General features: G+C 43.7%; 1 protein-coding gene across 1 annotated transcript in view; it reads left to right on the top strand.

Moving 5' to 3' along the window:
* Positions 1-1,666: 1,666 nt before the first annotated feature.
* Positions 1,667-17,207, top strand: part of CACHD1 (cache domain containing 1) — a 196,495-nt gene continuing 180,954 nt past the window's right edge. The window contains exon 1 of the mRNA XM_038413098.2: positions 1,667-2,253. Coding sequence (XP_038269026.1) covers positions 2,002-2,253 — 252 coding nt within the window. The 5' untranslated portion in view covers positions 1,667-2,001. The remainder of the gene's footprint in view (positions 2,254-17,207) is intronic.

Genomic DNA, 17,207 nt, shown 5'->3' with positions numbered 1-17,207 from the left:
GTGAGCTACAGCTCACTTCATCGGATGCATTTGGTGGAAAAAACAGAGGAGCGCTTAGAGATTAAAATGTTATCTCACGTGGCAGGGATCAGTATCTACTGATTCCAATGGTTTCTATTAAAGTGGTTAAAGAGGTGTCTCTGCATCACTTTCAAAGTGATTGTGTTCCCATAAGAGTGCTTCACTGCTTAGAAGTCAAAGGAGATATTTTGCCAGAGTTTTTGGCCTGTTATATTTTCTCTTCTTTATGCTGCACTACCCAGGAGGAAACTTGTCCTTTTGTGTTGCTGACTTTAACATGCATTCTTGTTTTTCTCTGTTGCATCATAAATATTTTCTTAAGACCCATTGCTTGACACTAGTCTATGTTATGCTGTGCCACATTGGAATGGGTGTTCTATTGCCCAGGGCTTCAAGAAGAGACGAAGTCACACATACTTGTGCACTGAAATTTTTAAGACGTGTGGTGATATTTTAAGAATATGCTCATAGAATATTAAACAAACAGCATACTTTCCAGTGCTGCTGCTGCCGAGAGCCCATACTTCATTCTCTATTATGTGACATGACTGTTTTGAATTTGTTTTTTCCCTGCTGCTGCTGCTTGCAGTCTGTACATAGAAACCTTTTTCCTAGAAGAATATCTGTCCCAAGCCCCGTTTTGTATACAGAAAGTATAGTGAAACTGGTCCACACCTAGAAAGAGAGATTTTCACAGGTGAAACCTATACCATTTATAATTAATGATGGGAACAATATTTTGTTCTTCTGTAGCATCTTCCATGAGAATCTCAGTGCACTTTACAAACATTAATGACTCAAAATGACCCATCAAAACATTAATGACTCAAAATGACCCATCAAAATAACATTTATTGTTATTTCTGTTTTCAGAGAGGGGACCTGAACTATGCAATGTCTTGCCCCAGCTAGGAATAAAACTCAGATCTCTTCCCTCCCAGACCTGAGCTTTTGCCATAAGATTGGTTTCAGAGTAGCAGCCGTGTTAGTCTGTATTTGCAAAAAGAAAAGGAGGACTTGTGGCACCTTAGAGACTAACAAATTTATTAGAGCATAAGCTTTCGTGAGCTACAGCTCACTTCATCGGATGCCATAAGATTGTGTCCTGGCCACCCTCAGTTTTGACCTTTTCACAAAGATCAAGCGTAGCATCTGTTTAGCATCTGCTCGGTCTTCCAGCAGGGAACTACCCATCCTTGGGGAACGGATCAACCGTTCTAACAGGTCCACACACACACACACACACACACACACGTTTATCAAAGTCAAATCTGCAGCAACCCATCCGCTGGTGGGCGAGGCCTCCGGAAAAGACAGGCTGGCTGTCAATGTGAGATCCCCTGGGGTCGCAGCCAGGTAACTACGGTGGGCCTGATGTAGGTTTAGCGAACAACAGGGCACACTCCAGACCCGCAGAGAAGAGGAAAATCCCGGCTGGCAAGCTGCAGAAGGTTTGAAGGCCTGCGAAGGGGTGTGCAAACGCCCCGCTGCCCTCCCCGCGTCTCAACCGCACCGCGGAGGCGTGCACCGAGCCTGCGAGCAGCTTGGTGGCACCAGACACCTCCCTTTCCCCCTGGGCGGCTCCGATCCCGGCCCGGCTCCTCCTCCTGCTCCGCACTTTCCCTCCCTCCGCAGCCCCCGCTGTTTTCAGTCGGCGGCGGAGCGGAGCCGATCCCGAAGCTGGCTCAGTGCGCCCGGGGCGGGAGCGCAGGCGGGCGGGCGAGGTGCGCGCCGCGGGCGCCGCTTGGTGTGGCTGGCCCTGCGGGGAGGAGCGTCGGGGGCAGGCTTTCGCGTCCCCAGCATGGAGGGGTGGGCCGCCGCCGCCGCCGCCGCGCCCTAGTGGGACCCCTCCGGCCCAGGGAGGGGCTGCCCAGAAGTTTGGGAGGCGCTGCGGAAAGTTTGCTGCGGGGGGGGGGCTGCGCGCTGCGGCCCGGGGAGGGTCCCGTCCCCCGCGGGTCTCTCCAAAGCGCCCGTGGCAGCATGGCGAGAGGGGCAGGTCGGGAGGAGGCCGCCTGGCCGGCCGGCTGCTCCTCCGGCCGCCGGAACCCCCGCTTCCTCTCCCCCTGGCGTCGGGGCAGCGCTTTCCAGCGGCCCCTCTGGCTCGTTTACATGGCGCTTCTCTGGAGGCTGAGCGCGGCCGAGACGGAGTTTTCCATCTTGGATGAAGCGCAAGTTTTAGCGACTCAGATGAGGAAACTTGCCACAGAGGAGCTGGGGGTCGTCACAATGCAGGTACCGTTCCCACCCCCCGCCTCTCTCCCCCCCCCGCCCTTTTCTCCGTCCTTCCCTGCCCCCGGTTCTCTTCCTCTCCTGTCCCTGTGTGCGCTCCCTCTCTCCTGCCTCTGCTCCTCTCTCCCTTCATCCTTTCTTCCTGGTTTTCTTTCTTCTATCTGGCGCCTCTTCTAGTTTTCGCTCCCTCCTCCTCTCGCTCCTCTGCTTCATTCCTGCTTTTTCTTTCCCTTTCTTTCTTTGCAAGCTTCCCTCCCGTTTGTGTCCCCCCCCCCCCCCAGTCGCCTTTCTCCCTCCCGACTTGCAGGGAGCCGGTGAGAGCCCTGTGGCTGTGGAGTCTCTTCCCACAGTGGCCACAGTTCCCCCACCATGCAGCTTTGCCTGACACACAAACGACCGCCCCGTCCTCCCTCCAGTCACTGGGGGTTGTTTTTTGTTGCCATTTGCTGATCAATAAGCTCCTGGATCGTTGTCGTTTAGTGCATCGTTGTAAAGTTTTGAAACATGACTCCCTGTTCGAGGCTGTTGCCTCGTGGGGCAGGGATACTTTGTATTTTATGAGGGTCTTGAAACTGGCTATTTTGCATACTTTTGTCTCTTCAGTTTCAGGGACCTGTGCCCTTTGTGAGGCAGAGGAAAGCTTGATCCATGATAAATCTTTAGGTGGATTTGATTATTGTTTTAAAACTCAAAAAGCACTTCCTTCTTGGAATTTGTTTCTGTTTTTTGTTTATATTCATGACTATATAAGATTCCCAAAAACTAACCAACTGTGTGTATGTATGTGTGTATCTGAGCTCTTAAATTAAGAATACTGGAACTTTTATTTCACAAGATTCAAAAAGAGGTTTTGAATTGTAAACTTTAGGTTAATCTATAAAACAAGCTGTAATTGAAGGTGGATATTTTGAGACTTCTTTAAGTATAGCAATATTTAAAGCTGAATTTAATACTAACTGGTTTTGAACAAGGTCCTTCAGGTCCATATACAATTTTAGTTTTTTCATCTCCGAATATTTTTCTTTCTGATGTCAATAAATCACAAACTGTAGTTCCTTCATGGAAGGAGAGGGTTTTTTATATGTGGAATTTACACACAGATGATGATGAGATAGGGAGACCATTCTTTCTGAAGGGAATATGCAATTTGACAAATTTATTATCTTCCTGCATCTCATTTCCTGACATTGTAATTTCTTTCAGCTCCAGGAGGAGAGAGGTGATTAGGAATTATTTGTATTCCTGCCTTCGTGGTTGCATATTAATTATAGTAAAACTACTTTCAGTAAAAATACTGAATGCATCCGATGAAGTGAGCTGTAGCTCACAAAAGCTTATGCTCAAATAAATTTGTTAGTCTTTAAGGTGCCACAAGTACTCCTTTTTCTTTTTAGTAAAACTACTATGATTTCTTTCAGAGTAGCAGCCGTGTTAGTCTGTATTCGCAAAAAGAAAAGGAGTACTTGTGGCACCTTAGAGACTAACAAATTTACTAGAGCATAAGCTTTCGTGAACTACAGCGAAATGCATCCGATGAAGTGAGCTGTAGCTCACGAAAGCTTATGCTCTAATAAATTTGTTAGTCTCTAAGGTGCCACAAGTACTCCTTTTCTTTTTACTATGATTTCTGTAATCACTGGCTGGAATTGCATAGGATGCTAATAGCTATGTTACAACAATCAACTACAACATGCACACGCACACAAAAAGTGAAATCAGACGCATTGCAATCCAAGGTATAGGCAGTACCAAATGCAGTTTTAAAAGCCTCACAAATTGAGTAGATGACACTTTTATGTGGTCAGCAGGGGTCCCTCCCCAAATGGCCCTTTATCTTCTCCAAACTAGCTTCATTCTACCACCTTTGAAACATCATTGTGTTGGCTGGCCTCCTAGGGCTGTGGCTTTGTCCAGGAAAATACCGAGCTGTTGTCTTGTCTTTTATAATCAGACATGTATGTAAATGACTTCACTTAACAAGGTAGATAGAAGTAAATTATTAATGCAGAGAACATTAGGGAAGTCACTTTTTCTGTCTAGAGATCTATAGGCATATTTACCCCCTGAAAATTATATATATAGTCCTATAAATGGTGGAGTTCTGGTTAATGGAAATTAAATGAGTATGATCATATTTCTCAACTTATTTCTCCAGTGTAAAAAAAAAAAACCTTCCTGACAAGTGCTAGCAGCTTCAATACATGTCTTCTTTGGTTTGTTTTTAGGTTGTTTCTTTTTTAAAGTCAGCTCACATAAAACATATATGCTCAAAATTATTTTCCATAACGACACCTCATTGTGTTGTAGGTCGTGGCTATTGGCTTAGGAAGCAAGCTTGATGCCACGGTATAGGTATGCAAAATAATAACACTAAATGCTGTGCATTTATTGTTACTTGAATCGTGTGAGACCAAAAGCAATTAATACAATGAAACCAATAGTTGTAAAGATGAGCCCTAGATTCTTTAAAATATTTTGGCTGTTTTAAGTCCCATCAAGCTAATTTGAACGTTCCCCACTTCCTCTGTACATTGCTTCAGCTGTTTCAGATTAAAAACTGGTTGAAAACAAACTCCCTGTGATTTTAGAAGCTTCTCTGATGGTCTCTTCCTACAGTTGAACAAAAATCTTTATAAAATTTCAGCTTTTGAAATTTAAGCAGTTAGTCCTAAAAAAGGGCTGCATGCAATTAATACAGAATTATTATCTTTGGTACTTATGTAGTGCTGTTAGTGGGCTATATGGTAGGAGAGCTATGCCAGTCAATGTGTTCCATGTTCTAAAGAGCTGTCAGTCTGTGGGCAAAAGATTGTTATACTACATTGTTCTGACTTGCACTGTGTGATCAGGTGGTCCTTCCTAGTGGAAGGCATTCAGGAACAAATGAGGTTTAACCAAGATGGTCAGCGATGCAACTCCATGCTCTCTGGGTGCCCGGACACCTCTGACTGCCAGAAGCTGGGACTGTATGATGGGGATAGATCACTCGATAATTGCCTTCTTCTCTTTACTCTCTCTGAATCATCTGGCGCTGGCCACTGTCAGAAGACAGGATACTGGACTAGATGGGCTGTTGGTCTGACTCAGTATGTCCGTTCTTATGGGGTTTTGGAAAAAGAATGAAGGAGCTTTGTGTATCTTAATTGGGAGGTTGCTCTAAGCATAGACAGTGGCATGGAAGAAGGCCCAAAAGCAGGAGTGAGTGAAGGAGACAAAGGAAGTAGCTAGGATTAGAGCTTGGGCAGAGTAAAGAGCATGATAGGGAATGTGGGAGGAGATGAGGGCCGAGTTGTGGAGAGCCAGGAAAGTAAAGAGGGGAAACTAGCATAGATACCTAGATATGATTTTGAGCAGCAGCGTTCAGCATAGATTGGAGTTGAGAGGAGCAAGAGGTTGCAGTGCTTAAAGCATGAAACAAATAGGGCATACTGTAGTATGTGGTCAGTTGAGATGGAGAGAGGGGGAGATGGATTTTTATTTTTTGAGAGAGCGAGCGTACATAGAAAAAGAAATGGCAGGATTTGACAAGAACGTGAATGTGAAGAAAGGAGGGAGCACGAGAGGCGTCAATGGTGACTCCAAGGTCATGAGCTTTGGTGACGGGAAGGATGGAAATGGGAGGTAGAGAGGAATTTGAAGGAACAATAAGTATAGTGGCTGCATCGAGTCTGAGGTGGCAATGAAATATCCAATGAATGTTAGGCTGCAGTATCAGAGAGACAGGTGGAAATCTGTAAATAGACTGAAGGCGAGAGGTTGATTTGGCGGTATGTGAATCTGGGAAAGAGTCCAAAGAGGAGAAAAATGAAGGTGGGACCACCAAAAGAAAAAGGGAGGGAGGATGAGATGGAGCCTCCAGAGGAAACATTAAAGGAGCATCTGAAGAGGTAAGAGAGGAACCACGAGAGCACTGAGCCTTAGAAGCCCGTGAAAGGGGAGGGTGTATATATAAAAGCCAAAAGGTTGGAGACATAGCTAGTGTTATAAACAAAATCTGTCTCCTTGATGCTATATCTACTTCCTCTAATACAATTATTACAGCACTAATATGAAGAAAATTTAACTGGAATATTGATAGGAAGACTCATTGTTTTTATGGACTTGTATTGAAATCCTGTTATATAACATTTACTTTTTATAGTTTATTTTCTAAGAGCAGCAAAATCCTACTGGAATGAATGGGATGCATGCATCTGTGAATAGTAAGAATAATACTGATTCTGCATGGATAGTAAGGATGATAGTTATTGCGACAGCATCGTTCTAAGAATTGTCTTGGTATTAGTACAACTATCTTATTTGTTTCAGAGTAGCAGCCGTGTTAGTCTGTATTCGCAAAAAGAAAAGGAGTACTTGTGGCACCTTAGAGACTAACAAATTTATTTGAGCATAAGCTTTCGTGAGCTACAGCTCACTTCATGCTTATTTGTAGACGGTTAGCTGACAGGCATCAGTGCAGAAGCTGATTTTTTTTTTTTTTTTTTTACCAAGTTTTATGTTTTTAAACATAGGTCTATTGCTGTAAGTATGATGCTTTCAAATTAGCCTTTGAATGTATAGAATAATATACCATAAACAATATTGCAAATAAAGATACTTGTGAGTAAGGATAACATGGCTACGTGACTTCTTGTGTGAGGAGCAGCATTCCGTGGGCAGGTAGGACATTTATTATTGAATAAATATGTGCCTCCATTGCACATATACTTTGTGGAATATTGTATCACAAGTATTATGTAGAAATATATTACCATGTGCCTTTGACACCACTATGGGCGAATTCTCTGTTGATGTAATAATATCTAACTCTTTCATAGCCCTGTCCATTGGTTGATTTCAAAGTGCTTTACAAAGGAGGGGCAACATTTAACCTTTTGTAAATAGTTTCATTGTTTCACCTGTGTAGTCTGTTTCCCCTGTTGCTTGCCTAGGGGGCAGAAAAGCTTTTTCAAAGAAATGTGACTGTAAACCTACAGTGGGATCCTGGGGCAAGCATAGTACCTGAAATTACAATTTACTTACCCACCCGTTCCTGCCCAAACCAGTAGCTAGACTTCAAGTTGTCAAAATCCCTCCGATTTTACTGTAAAATTTTGTTTTGGCAATTCTTCTTCTTCTGTCGTATGGCTGGTGCTGTTGGGTTCTGGGGGGGAGGAGGGGGGTTGTGTGTAGAGCCGCAACTACAATATGTTTTGGCAATGATGTGTGTTCTGAAAACACCTGATGCTTAAACTGGCAATTTAAGTTATGTTTGTGTGCTCCAAGTGATTTTTAAAAGGCGGCCATATTACTTTGCATCATTTGGTAGACCATACATTTAATAGACTATCTTAATGTCACAAGTCACAAAAGATAGTACTTCGTTGAATGAACAGGTTAGTGGGCAAATTCTGTGTATTCTCCTGAGTTGTCTGTTCAGTTGGCACTTGGCAGTCATTTAAAAACTACAGGCCTTTACATTAAAATTACAACCAAGTTGGAGATTGTGCCCTAACCCAGTTTGAACAGAGTACACTGGCCCTTAACTATGTTTTATTTGGTTAATCCCAGATTGATTTCCTTGCTTCCATTGTAATTGTAGTGTAGATCGCTGGTTGAAAAACTTAAGAAATTTTGACTGGAAAAACAGGACACAATTCTTGTGAAAATGTTGACCATTTTTCAACGAGCACAGGACCTATGACCTCCTGAGTTACAATACTGACTTTTTCAGTGGCATTGGGTAATTCATTCTAACTCAGACTCCTTGTCTATATAAATGGACCTACCTACCTCACAGGGTGTTTAGAGGATTAATGAATGCTTGGTAGAGGAAAATCTATTGTAATTTTGAGTACGTACATAACTTTAAAGCCATGTAGGCCCAGAAGCAAGCAATATGCCATTAGGATTTAGAATATTTTGACAACTTTCTCATCCTGATCCTTTATGCTTCTTGTGCCAGAAGAGTACAATTCTTCCTTTTTCTTCCCCCCCCCCCCCCCATCTCCAAACATGGGAGCACCATTGGAAAAAAATGCCTCCCTGACTGCTAAAATGGCAGTCGACTACTCCCAAGGACAAAAACAATTACATTTTTCTATCTGTTAAATTACAGCGCTCTGGTTTCTGATTAACAGCGTTAATACTTGCTCAGATGCTGTGGTAATGGGCACTATAGAAAAACCTATGGTATACAGGCTCCTCCAGCTTGACTGGGAGACTATTATACTAGTAGCATGTTTAGCCATATAATGCTTTTCAGTAAAAGCAGGGTGGGACACAGGCCAGGTTGACAGACACAAGTGAAATGCTATCAGATTTTGATTGTGTGTGGAAGGAAATAATGTCACCTTTATTTTGAAGAGTACATAACCACTGTTTGTAGTCTGATGCTGTTTATAGAGTTGTAATAAACCAATAATTCTAGTAACCAGAATTAGCACTTTTCATTCATAAATCTCAAAAGCAAACTTCACAAAAGAGGTAAGTATTCAAGGTTGGTGTTGTAGATAACACATTAGATTTAGAACTTAGATCTAGGTTCTATTTCTGGCTCCACCATAAACTTCCTGGTGACCTTGGGCAAATCTGTGCCTCTGTTTTCCATCTTTAAAATAGGGATAACAATATTTCTCTACCTTTCACAGGTGTTATAGACATTAATGGTTTTATTTTGTAAGATGCTCAGATACTAGGGTGATTGGTGCCATGGGAAAACCTGTAAACCATCAATCATAATCATGATCTTAAATCAATATCTCTAGTTTGCAAAATTAAGGACACTTATCAAATTAAACTTTTCTAATTTCATATCTACTTATTTTTTTTAAAGCATCCACTTGAATACAGAATAGAACAGATATCTACTTTTATGTATTTTTTTTTCTGTTGGCTTCCGGTTGCGGTTCACTGTGCTTGAAAGCCGTTTGGGAGAGTGAAACAAAATAAAAATTAAAAAGTGCAGGTTGATAAATAGTTTATGAGCTACTGTTTTTTCTTATTCAATAGTGTACATTATAGTAATTATGGAGTGGAAGCCAGTGGAGTAAAATCTCATCTGTTTTACATGATTATGTCTTGGTTTGCATCCAATCATAACAATCTTTCTAAAGGCTCTGTGAAAGCCCAAGACTGCAGCAGTTTTTCATCCTATTCCACTTGGACTTTTTTTCATGAAACATTTCAAAAAGATATAGTGCGGTCCTGGTGGAAGGGCACTTAAAATAGTTAAGCTTAGGAGAATGAATCTGAATTTTTAATTAGGCTTTGAGTTGTTTCTTCAAAGTGTAGAGACATCATTAGTGATGTAAGTCTTGTTGCATTAGTGGAGACTGACATTTCACTTCAAATACAGAGAACGCAGCTGTCCTGTGCAGATAAAAGTTGCTAAATGTGATGCAGCAAGGTGGATTGCTAGATAATTAGCTGTCCCACTTTACTGCTGTGTTGAAGAGCCCTGCCAGTCATGGGAGGGAGAAAGGAGGAATTATTAATGGGAGGAAATCCAAGTATGTCATAAAGCAATTTGAAATCTCTCTGCTGTGGCAAGGCTGATAAGACATATGTTAAGGAAACACACAAAGTAAGTACAGTATATGTTAGCCAATTCTTTTTCTTAGCTTAATTCAGCAAAGCAGAAATGGCAAAAGCCTAATGATCCCTACAATATAGCAAAGTACTTAGAGTGGTTCCATCAGCCTGACCTTGGCACTGGTAGCAAAGAAATGAACATTTATATTTTACATGTCAATTTAAAAAATAAATTTGCAATTTATGAGAGTTTCAGAATAGGAAGGAATAACTACAAAAATGTAAACTGTCGGTTAAAGTGCATTTGGGAACAAAATAAATGTTTGGTATCAACATAATTTAAAAAATAATCTGAGTTTAAACAGTATCAGTGTTCCATGCAGGGAATAATGTAATAACTGTAGGATGTTATGTGTTTGTATGCTTCTTGTACATAACACACCAGTTCACTTTCACACACCTGGATTCTGCACCCCTTAAAGCTAAGGGGAACTTTGCCATTGATTTCAGTGAGCATAGAGTCGGGGCTATATAGCTATATCTTTAAACTCCAATCTTTTGCCTCTTTTTTTATAAGTCTTTCTGAACATAATAAATAATACAATAAAAATGTAGCCTTAAATATCTTCTTTTGGATGTATCAAAAATTCTACCCTGTAGGTATTAACTAATGGCAGTTGTATCTTCTGATGTATTACACAGTTCCAATGCTTAAGAGTAATAAAAAAAAAAATCATACTATGCAGTTATGGAAGGCCTTGCAAAGGAAAATACTTAAGGCTAGAGCCACAAAAGGACTTGGGTGCTAAACTGCCACTTGAGGGCCTAAATTCCAGAATCAGGCCTTGCTGGGGTTCACAAAACCCCTGCTCAGATGCAGCCAAACCCCATAGGTGCCTAAACTCATTTGGGTTTTTCCTGTAAAAGTTCCCTCTGAGCCTACATTTCTGTCTCAGAATGTCTGTACTGCAGCTCTGTGCCAGCCATCCAGCTCCAAAGCCTCAGAGCAATGTACAAATGGGGGTATGTTCCTTTTCCTAACCTGCCTGCCATGCCAATCCGGTAGGCATGTGCCATGGTTGCGTACCAGATTGGGCCCCTATAGAGGAGTTTACACAAAACGGCCGGTGGAGCAGGAGGAGGGCCACCTCCCTTATAACTTTTAGCCCAGTGGTTAGGGTACTCATCTGGGATGTAGGAGACTCTCCCCGTTTAAGTCCCTTCTCATCAGGTGAATAGGGATCTGCCACCTCTCAGGTGTGTACACTAGCCACTAGGCTTTAAAATGTTTTCTTGCCGGGTTTCCTCAGTCTCCCTCCAGTTGAAGCTATTCCACTGTGAATAAATAGTGAAGGAATTGGTGGGCCAGAGAGAGCGAGAGCAAGCATGAGAATGACTCTGTAGCATGGTGTTTAGAGCACTCACTTGGGGGTTGAGACCCAGGATCCAGTCCTCCTGTTTCAATGCCATTTTCAATTATTTATCCACTGTGGAACAGCTTCAAGAGGAGAGACTTAGCAGGTCCTACCTCAGAATGGCCTGTAGCTCAGGTACTCACCTGAGAGGTGGCAGGTCCCTGTTCAAATCCCTTCTCCTCCTCATGTGGAGGGGGATTTGAGCCATTGGTGTTCCACATTCCAGATGAGCACTCTAACCACTGGGTTTAAAGTTATGAGGGAAATGTCCTCCCCCCACCGCACTTTATGAAAAAAAAATATAGGCTTCTAACACCAAGAGAGGGTTTGCAGCTGAGCAGAGGAAGGCACCTCTTTGCATCCTGGACTTAGGTGCCTAACTCTGGGGCCTGGTCTACACTGGGGGGGAAGGAAGGGGGGAATCGATCTAAGATACGTCGACTTCAGCTACGCTATTCTTGTAGCTGAAGTTGCATATCTTAGATTGACTTAGAATCGCTTACTTTGCATCCTTGCGGCGTGGGATCGATGGCCGCTGTTCCCCCATCGACTCCACTTCTGCCTCTCGCCATGGTGGAGTTCCGAAGTCGATGGCAGAGTGATCGGGGATCGATTTATTGCGTCTACACTAGACATCATAAATCGATCCCTGATAGATCGATCACTACCCGCCGATTCGGCAGGTAGTGTAGACGTGGCCTGGGAGAGGGATGGGGCTTAGGACATACCCCTCTCCTCTGCATTTCCTGTTGGCTAGCTTAGGCGAGGAATCATTGCATTGCTGATTTTTGTGAATCTCATATTGAAATGCTTCTCCCCATTCACTGTACAGGGAACCTAGGTATGAATCCCATTGATTTTTTTTTCTCTTTTTTTAAGATGACTAAAAGTTAGGTGTGGTGACACTCAGCGTTGCTGCACCTGTGTTTCTTTATGAATCTAGCCTTTAGTAATCTTAACTTCCCTGTAATTTGTTATAGTGCTAGTCCATATTGTTCAACAGTGAAACTGTTAATAAGTTTTATAGAACAATGTAATCATAGAATATCAGGGTTGGAAGGGACCTCAGGAGGTCATCTCGTCCAACCCCCTGCTCAAAGCAGGACCAATCCCCAACTAAATCATCCCAGCCAGGGCTTTGTCAAGCCTGACCTTAAAAACTTCTAAGGAAGGAGATTCCACCATCTCCCTAGGTAACGCATTCCAGTGTTTCACCACCCTCCTAGTGAAAAAGATTTTCCTAATATCCAACCTAAACCTCCCCCACTGCAACTTGAGACCATTACTCCTTGTTCTGTCATCTGCTACCACTGACAACAGTCTAGATCCATCCTCTTTGGAACCCCCTTTCAGGTAGTTGAAAACAGCTATCAAATTCCCCCTCATTCTTCTCTTCTGCAGACTAAACAATCCCAGTTCCCTCAGCCTCTCCTCATAAGTCACGTGTTCCAATCCCCTAATAATTTTTGTTGCCCTCTGCTGGACGTTTTCCAATTTTTCCACATCCTTCTTGTAATGTGGGGCCCAAAACTGGACACAGTACTCCAGATGAGGCCTCACCAATGTCGAATAGAGGGGAACGATCACGTCCCTCGATCTGCTGGCAATGCCCCTACTTATACATCCCAAAATGCCACTGGCCTTCTTGGCAACAAGGACACACTGTTGACTCATATCCAGCTTCTCATCCACTGTAACCCCTAGGTCCTTTTCTGCAGAACTGCTGCCGAGCCATTTGGTCCTTAGTCTGTAGAGGTGCATGGGATTCTTCCTTCCTAAGTGCAGGACTCTGCACTTGTCCTTGTTGAACCTCATCAGATTTCTTTTGACCCAATCCTCTGATTTGTCTAGGTCCCTCTGTATCCTATCCTTACCCTCCAGCATATCTACCTCTCCTCCCAGTTTAGTGTCATCTGCAAACTTGCTGAGGGTGCAATCCACACCATTCTCCAGATCATTTATGAAGATATTGAACAAAACTGGCCTGAGGACCGACCTTTGGGGCACTCCACTTGATACCGGCTGCCAACGACATGGAGCCATTGATTGCTACCCATTGCGCCAGACAATCTAGCCAACTTTCTATGGACCTTATAGTCCATTCATCCAGCCCATACTTCTTTAACTTGTTGGCAAGAATACTGTGGGAGACAGTGTCGAAAGCTTTGCTAAAGTCAAGGAACAACGCATCCACTGCCTTACCCTCATCCACAGAGCCAGTTATCTCATCATAGAAGGCAACTAGATAAGTCAGGCATGACTTGCCCTTGGTGAATCTATTCTGACTGTTCCTCTGCTCTAAGTGCTTCAGAATTGATTCCTAGAGGACCTGCTCTATGATTTTTCCAGGGACTGAGGTGAGGCTGACTGGCCTGTAGTTCCCAGGATGATCCTCCTTCCCTTTTTTAAAGATGGGCACTACATTAGCCTTTTTCCAATCATCCGGGACTTCCCCCAATCGCCATGAGTTTTCAAAGATAATGACCAATGGTTCTGCAATCACATCCGCCAACTCCTTTAGCACTCTCGGATGCAGTACATCCGGCCCCATGGACTTGTGCTCGTCCAGCTTTTCTAAATAGACCCAAACCACTTCTTTCTCTACAGAGGGCTGGTCACCTCCTCCCCATGCTGTGCTGCCCAGTGCAGTAGTCTGGGAGCTGACCTTGTTCGTGAAGACAGAGGCAAAAAAATTGAGTACATTAGCTTTTTCCATATCCTCTGTCACTATGTTGCCTCCCTCATTCAGTAAGGGGCCCACACTTTCCTTGACTTTCTTCTTGTTGCTAACATACCTGAAGAAACCCTTCTTGTTACTCTTAACATCTCTTGCTAGCTGCAACTCCAGGTGTGATTTGGCCTTCCTGATTTCACTCCTGCATGCCCGAGCAATATTTTTATAACTCTTCCTTGATCATTTGTCCAATCTTCCCCTTCTTGTAAGCTTCTTTTGTGTTTAAGATCAGCAAGGATTTCACTGTTAAGCCAAGCTGGTTGCCTGCCATATTTACTATTCTTTCTACACATCAGGATGGTTTGTCCCTGTAACCTCAATAAGGATTCTTTAAAATACAGCCAGCTCTCCTGGACTCCTTTCCCCCTTATGTTATTCTGTCAGGGGATCCTGCCCATCAGTTCCCTGAGGGAGTCAAAGTCTGCTTTTCTGAAGTCCAGGGTCCGTATTCTGCTGCTCTCCTTTCTTCCCTGTGTCAGGATCCTGAACTCTACCATCTCATGGTCAGTGCCTCCCAGGTTCCCATCCACTTTTGCTTCCCTTACTAATTCTTCCCGGTTTGTGAGCAGCAGGTCAAGAAGAGCTTTGCCCCTAGTTGGTTCCTCCAGCACTTGCACCAGGAAATTGTCCCCTACACTTTCCAAAAACTTCCTGGATTGTCTGTGCATCGCTGTATTGCTCTCCCAGCAGATATCAGGGTGATTGAAGTCTCCCATGAGAACCAGGGCCTGCAATCTAGTAACTTCCATGAGTTGCTGGAAGAAAGCCTCGTCCATCTCATCCCCCTGGTCCGGTGGTCTATAGCAGACTCCCACCACGACATCACCCTTGTTGCTCACACTTCTAAACTTAATCCAGAGACTTTCAGGTTTTTCTGCAGTTTCATACTTGAGCTCTGAGCAGTCATACTGCTCCCTTACATACAATGCAACTCCCCCATCTTTTCTGCCCTGCCTGTCCTTCCTGAACAGTTTATATCCATCCATGACAGTACTCCAGTCATGTGAGTTATCCCACCAAGTCTCTGTTATTCCAATCACATCATAATTCCTTGACTGTGCTAGGACTTCCATTTCTCCCTGCTTCTTTCCCAGGCTTCTTGCATTTGTGTATAGGCACTTGAGATAACTTGCTGATCATCCTTCTTTCTCAGTATGAGGCAGGAGACCTTCCTGCTTGTGCTTCCTCCTGGTATGCCACTTCCCCACTTACCTCAGGGCTTTGGTCTCCTTCCCCCGGTGAACCTAGTTTAAAGCCCTCCTCACTAGGTTAGCCAGCCTGCTTTCAAAGATGCTCTTTCCTCTCTTCGTTAGGTGGAGCCCGTCTCTGCTAGCACTCCTCTTTCTTGGAACACCATCCCATGGTCAAAGAACCCAAAGTCTTCTCTCTGACACCACCTGCGTAGCAATTCATTGACTTCCACAATTCGACGGTCTCTACCCAGGCCTTTTCCTTCCACGGGGAGGATGGACAAGAACACCACTTGCACCTCAAACTCCTTTATCCTTCTTCCTAGAACCACGTAGTCTGCAGTGATCTGCTCAAGGTCATTCTTGGCAGTATCATTGGTGCCTACGTGGAGAAGCAGGAAGGGGTAGCGATCTGAGGGCTTGATGAGTCTTGGCAGTCTCTCCGTCACATCATGAATCCTAGCTCCTGGCAAGCAGCAGACTTCTCGGTTTTCCCGGTCAGGGCGGCAGATAGATGACTCAGTCCCCCTGAGGAGAGAGTCCCCGACCATCACCACCTGCCTCCTTCTCTTGGAATGCTAGGCCATAAATTGAAAACAAAGCTTAATAAAGTTCATTAGTAAAAACAGGGTGATACTTATGCAGAACTGGTTGGTACATCATGGGAGAAGTAATCTGGCTGGGGAATCTCACCCATTGTGGAGAATAGGGACATACTGCAACTGAATACAAATCCCATGAGTCACTGCAGCATGATAGCCAAACAGAAACACTTAGTTTCTTGGTTTTTTTTTTTTTTTTTTTTTTTTTGGAGGGGGGAGGGTTTTTGGGGTGGAGGGGAGTGGAATTTTCCATGGAAAATGAAAGTTTAGTTGTGTAAAAAATCCAATTTTCTGTCAAAAAACTGTTCTGATGGAAAACTTTCAAGCAGCCCTACCCCAAGCTGCCTTTATATGAATTAGGATCAGGAACTTGGTAACCCGTTAGCAGGAGGTGTTTGTATAATGAGAAGGTTATTTCTCACTCTACTCATCTTCATGTTGGAATCCAAGTGCATCCCTCTCCTTTCCTCAGCACTGCTTCTTAGCTTTCTTGGTCTAAGGACTTGGGGTGTCAATTTTTCATGGCCTCTTCTATGGCCCACGGAATCCAGCATTGCCACTAAGACTACATATTGTTTGGCAGAAGAAATTCAAGTTGACTTTTGGAACATGATTATGAATGTTACAAGTCAGCAGTGGTAATGCACATTACGAGGCAAGGCTTAAATCAAATCACTTTTCACTACTACCAGTTATAGGCTGACTGCAGAAGAGTTTAAGAGTGCATTTGCAAGTATATTTTCACAGCTACAAACAGCTGGCAAGAAGACTGCTTTCCCCAATTCATACTGATGGGTTTTCCTGCTTCACTGCTCTTAAGCAGAAGTAGCCCATAAGTCTTTGTTTCAACTAGAACTTCCTTCTTTCTTTAAATGCCCCCAGTCTTCACTTTGCCTTTGGACATGGCATTTGAAGCTGCAACCACTCTACTAGTTAGAGAATAGAAACCATAATGCCTCTTGAGAGAAGCCACAATTGTATGACAGCCAGTACTTTATATCAATCATGCATTCCTACAACTACAATACCCACCTGCTGAAGTGAAGAAACAGATTGACAGAGCCAGAAGAGTACCCAGAAGTCACCTACTACAGGACAGGCCCAACAAAGAAAACAACAGAACGCCACTAGCCATCACCTTCAGCCCCCAACTAAAACCTCTCCAACGCATCATCAAGGATCTACAACCTATCCTGAAGGACGAGCCATCGCTCTCTCAGATCTTGGGAGATAGACCAGTCCTTGCTTACAGACAGCCCCCCAATCTGAAGCAAATACTCACCAGCAACCACACACCACACAACAGAACCACTAACCCAGGAACCTATCCTTGCAACAAAGCCCGTTGCCAACTCTGTCCACATATCTATTCAGGGGATACCATCATAGGGCCTAATCACATCAGCCACACTATCAGAGGCTCGTTCACCTGCGCATCTACCAATGTGATATATGCCATCATGTGCCAGCAATGCCCCTCTGCCATGTACATTGGTCAAACTGG

This window comes from Dermochelys coriacea, chromosome 8 (genome assembly GCF_009764565.3).
Source record: "Dermochelys coriacea isolate rDerCor1 chromosome 8, rDerCor1.pri.v4, whole genome shotgun sequence".
Lineage (NCBI taxonomy): Eukaryota > Metazoa > Chordata > Testudines > Dermochelyidae > Dermochelys > Dermochelys coriacea.
This window is presented reverse-complemented; position numbering and strand designations above follow the sequence as displayed.